Source organism: Mus caroli, chromosome 2, assembly GCF_900094665.2.
Source record: "Mus caroli chromosome 2, CAROLI_EIJ_v1.1, whole genome shotgun sequence".
NCBI classification, from domain to species: domain Eukaryota; kingdom Metazoa; phylum Chordata; class Mammalia; order Rodentia; family Muridae; genus Mus; species Mus caroli.
In genome coordinates this window covers 114715735-114720392 of record NC_034571.1, presented here as the reverse complement: position 1 = coordinate 114720392, position 4658 = coordinate 114715735, and the positions used below count along the sequence as shown (strand labels likewise).

Here is a 4658-nt window from a genome sequence, read left to right as displayed (position 1 = left end):
AAAAAAAAAAAAAAAAAGAAAAAGAAAAATACAGTTTATGTAACAAACAGGCTTTTTGGTAGAAAGAAGAGAAAAAAAAAAAAAGACTACATTGTGTATATGATGGTAAACTGTACTACTCAAACTCATACGTTGAGGTTTCAACCTCCAGGATCTCAAAATACAGTTATATTTGGAGTTTAAAGCAGTGATTAAATAAGGCTATTAGTGTGGAGCTGTTGCAAAAATGCATCCCCAGGGGAAACCCAAGAAACATCTACCCCTGGGAAACCAACGAGTTTATTGGATTTCCTTATAGCACATAGGTAAAGGGCTACCACCTACTTACAGGAGTGTGGATGCTCTCCTTCTCTGACCAAAGCACCCACCAGAAGGCCTTTACCTAGAAGGAATAAAAGCTTTCCCACAGCCACAGAGACGAAGCCCTTCACCAGTCTCTACACTCTAGTACCTCCCTGCAACCCTGAACAATTAGTGCAGACTTGCATAGCATAGCTGGTATGTGGTGGCTGAACACACAGGAGAAGATTCTGTGACCTTGCTCATCACAAAAGCAGGGGAAGTAAACGGTGCAGCAAGCCCAGCAGGCACAAGTGAGTTCCTGAAGATACCGTTTCACTGCAACAACAGTCATGTATTAGAGGGACCACAATCCAAAAAGGAGATGAGGCACTGGGATGCATCCATCAGGGAATACCATGACAAGATAGAGCAGCAAGAAGGCAGCCATCTGCAGCCAAGGGGAGAGGTCTCAGAGAAACCCAACCCTTGCCTGTACCTTGACCTGGAACTCCAAGCCTCCAGGACTGTGGAGAAATAAAGTTTTATATCTCGTGTGTGGTACTGTTATGCCTGCCCTAGCACTCTAATATACACCTCCAAGTTAAAATCCTTTACAGACAGAATAAAATATAGTAAGTTTGAGAGAATCTAGAGAAATGGGTCTGATTTCTCACTTTCATGGACAGTGATGAGAACACTGTCTCTTGCTCTCATCCTGGAAATGACAGAACTGGCACAATGAACTGGAAGAAGGAATTATCACCTTTTTGGTTCCAGAACTGGGATTCCTCTATCTATGTGGTGGCTTGAATAACAGCCCTGATAGGCTCATGTCTGCACACTTGGTCTCCAGTTGGTGGAACTGTTTGGGAAAGATTAGGAGGCGTGACCTTGTTAAAGGAGGTGTGTCACTGGGGGCAGGCTTTGAGGTTTCAAAGGAGTTACTTCATTCCCAGTGTTCTTCTGTGACTTTTGCAAAGGACTTGGCTTCAATTTCCAGGACCCACATGGTGGCTCAAAACCACCTGTAACTCCAGTTCCAGGGGAACCCAAAACTTCTGGCCTCCTCAGGAACCAGATACTTATCTGTTGCACAGATTAAAAAAAACATGCAGACAAAACACCCATACACATAAAATAATAAAAATGTAAGCCACAAATAAAATGCTATCTTCTGTAAGTTGCCTTGGTCAGGGTGTTCCGCCATGGCAACAGAAAACTAAAATACTTAAGAGTTTTACAGGGTCCGGCTGGCAAGATAGCTCAGCAGGTAAGAGCACTCACTGACTGCTCTTCCCCAGGTCCTGAGTCCAAATCCCAGCAACCACATGGTAGCTCTCACAACCATCTATAATGAGATCTGACACCTCTTCTGGCATGGCTGAAGGCTGAAGACAGCTACTCTGCACGTATGTATAATAAATAATTAAAAAAAAAAGTTTTACAGGGTCAAAGTCCATCAGATGACAGAGAAAAGAAACAGTCGAGAGCTCACTTTTTGAGGCACAACCACAAGACAAAGAGTGCTAGATCAAAAGGGTCCATCTTGAAGATCTTATTTTAATACTCCAAACTCTCACGGGTCTCTACCTACTGTATCCATGTTTTACAGTTCAGTGTATAGAAGGTACATCTGTCTGCTGATCTCTAGCCTTCTCAGAGGATGTGCATACTGTATAAAGAAGAAAAGGGAACAAGAAAACAACTGAGAGGCTCAGTTTTCGTTAAGTAAGAAAGTAGAGGCCAATAAGGGTAGGAAGGTTGGAAGCTCAATAAAATCTCACAGAACTTGAGTTCCATCCCCAGAACCAGCTTGGTAGAAGGAGAAATCTGACTGCTATCCTCTGACATCCACATGTGCATTAGGGTGAGTACACACACAAATGAAATGTAATTTAAGGGCCGGCCCAGCAGCTAAAAGCACTTGCTGCCAAGACATTTAAACAGAAGTCATCTCCACAGGATGGAAGGAAAGAACTGACTCCAGATCTCTGATCTCCACACATGTGTATGCACATGCACACACACACACTAGATAAAAAAAGAAGAAATTTAATCTTAAAAGATTTAAGAGTGTAGAAAAGAAGTCATCTACTATAGTACCTATCTAGAAGTCTTCAGAATTCTGATATACCAACTGAAGTTGCCTAAATTATAAACTATCAATAAAATAGTAAAAACAGATCCTATTAAGTAGGACATGATCATAGTCCAGACTTAAGATTTTTAAATTTAAAATTTTGTATTTTCTATCTGCAATAAGCAGCAGCCCTAAGAGCTATTTAAGCATACACAATTTTATTTTCTTTCAAGAATTATAACGACAGACATAAGATTCTGTTCCTAAGAACTTATTTTTAGATTCTACCATTTCGGCTAATTTCATTAACAATTCAAATTGAGAAGATAATGGATTAACCGCACTCAAGTCACAAGTGTGGCTCATATACGAGTTCCTGACTCATCTATAACAACACTTTCAACACAAAAATCATTTTTTAAAAATCTACTTAACGAAATGTAAATGAGGAAAATACCTAATAAAAATTATTAATAAAAAAAATCTACTTAACAAAATACATCAATTTATAGAGATTTCTAAAAAGCCATACTGTTGACAAATACATGTTGAGCACCAGAAGGGAAGAAGGCCGCGTTCTGAAATAAAGAAATTAATATTGATCAGTCTGCACAGGAGGTGGATGAGACAATGCCCATACCATATACCTGGCAGCCTGTGTGCCCCGGAACGGAAGGCGGCCACACAGGCCAGATGATAACCACTGCCAGCTCAGCAGCTGAGCTTGGAGGAAAGGTGGTATCCACACATAGGCCACTCTAGAGAACCAGAACTTACAGTCTCTGCAAGCGAACAGAGAATGTGGCGCTGACACCGGGAAAAGTCTGACAACAAACAGGGTTGCTGGGGGTCTGGGGAGCTTCCAGGGCTACCACGCTGACGGCAGACAGCAACCGCCCGGCGAGCGAATATTAATACCCCACCCCAGAAGTGAAAAGAAAAAGTCTAGGAGGGCCGAGGAAAGGGCTCGACCTTACCTTGTCATCCTCGCATCTCTTCCCCAGGCCTTCCTTGGCCTGCAGCCGGCTGCTGAGGCGGCCGTAATCGGCCTCCTTCTGGTCGATCTGCTTCTTATGCGTGTCCACCAAGAGCAAGAGATCCNAATTGCGCTTCTCCAAGCNCCCGCGGGCCACCTCGGTGCGCTGGACCTGGCCCTGCAGCTCGGCCACCTCCTCCTGAAGCAGAACGTGGCGGGAGGAGATGCTCCAGTAGTTGAAGGCAAGGACGACGATGACTACCAGCAGCACCACCAGCACGAAGGACGGCAGGCGGCCCGCCCGCCGGTTGGCCCCGAAACCCACCATGAGGCCCGTGGCTCTGCCGCTGCCGCCGCCGCCGACACCTGCGGACAGCGCCGGCCTGCTGTCTCAGCGGCCTCGGGACCCGGACCCCAAGGGACAGGCCGAGCCGCCAGAGCGCGGAGAGGGGCGGGGCGTCGCGGGTCCTCCCCGCCCCCTCTGCGCCCCCGCCGCGCCCCCTCCGAGAGAGTCTAAGGCCAGCGGACTCCCGCCGCAGGGAAGCGGGAGAAGCCGGCGCTGGTACTCGCGACCCGATGCCTCAAGGCTGGGGGCGGGGACGCGAGCCGGAAGGGGGCGGGTTTCCTCGGTCCACGCCCACCGGCTGGGGCCGGGGCGCCCAGGGGGGCATTTGCTCGTTTCCGCCGACGCCCCCTCTTCTCGCGAGATAGTGGGCTTCTTCTCGTCCCCTTGCGGTCTTGTCTCGCGAGGGTTCTCTGGAGCCTGGGGTGCGGGGTCGGGGTCCCGCGGCGTAGCTGGGTGGGTGTGCGTGGTGCTGTTACCTGGTGGTGTCCCCTGAGGCCAGGTTTAGGGAGGTCCTGCTCTCAGCTGGCCCCTTGGCAGAGTGTCCTCTGTCAGGACCAATTCTGAGACTGCCACCAAGTAGGGAAGGCTCTAAGTGAGATGGGACCTGATGGGTGTCTTGCAAGGTTTTCTGCTTGGTGTTGTTTGTGCCACCGAGGTGGAAAAAAACAAAAACAATTGACATTAGCACCCAGAACAGCGGTGCCCAGACAATACAGCAAGAGAAGCTAAGCTTGAGGATGCTCTGCGATTGAGATGTGTTAGCAGCCTGGTTTCCAAGGTTACTGCTGTCACGGACAGGAAGAATTCCAGAATGCGGTGCTCCTATTTTAAAACGCTCTGCTGCTTTTCCCTCGACTTAGCTGAGGAGAAAGCCCAGAAGCTGCCCTCGGTGAATGGCAGCTAATGCGCCGTTACTGACGGCTGACACATTCCGAATTAGCAATAGCAGCCCTTACAAGTTGTTTCTGCACGCC

The 4658-nt window shown here is 47.8% G+C and overlaps 1 protein-coding gene across 2 annotated transcripts in view; it reads right to left on the bottom strand.

Moving 5' to 3' along the window:
* Positions 1 to 3951, bottom strand: part of Casc4 (cancer susceptibility 4) — a 67625-nt gene extending 63674 nt beyond the window's left edge. The window contains exon 1 of one of the 2 annotated variants that reach the window (XM_021154004.2): positions 3340 to 3951. In XM_021154004.2, coding sequence (XP_021009663.1) covers positions 3340 to 3666 — 327 coding nt within the window. In that variant the 5' untranslated portion in view covers positions 3667 to 3951. The remainder of the gene's footprint in view (positions 1 to 3339) is intronic. The other variant, XM_021153997.2, reaches the window with a different exon arrangement.
* Between the last annotated feature and the right edge of the window lie 707 nt (positions 3952 to 4658).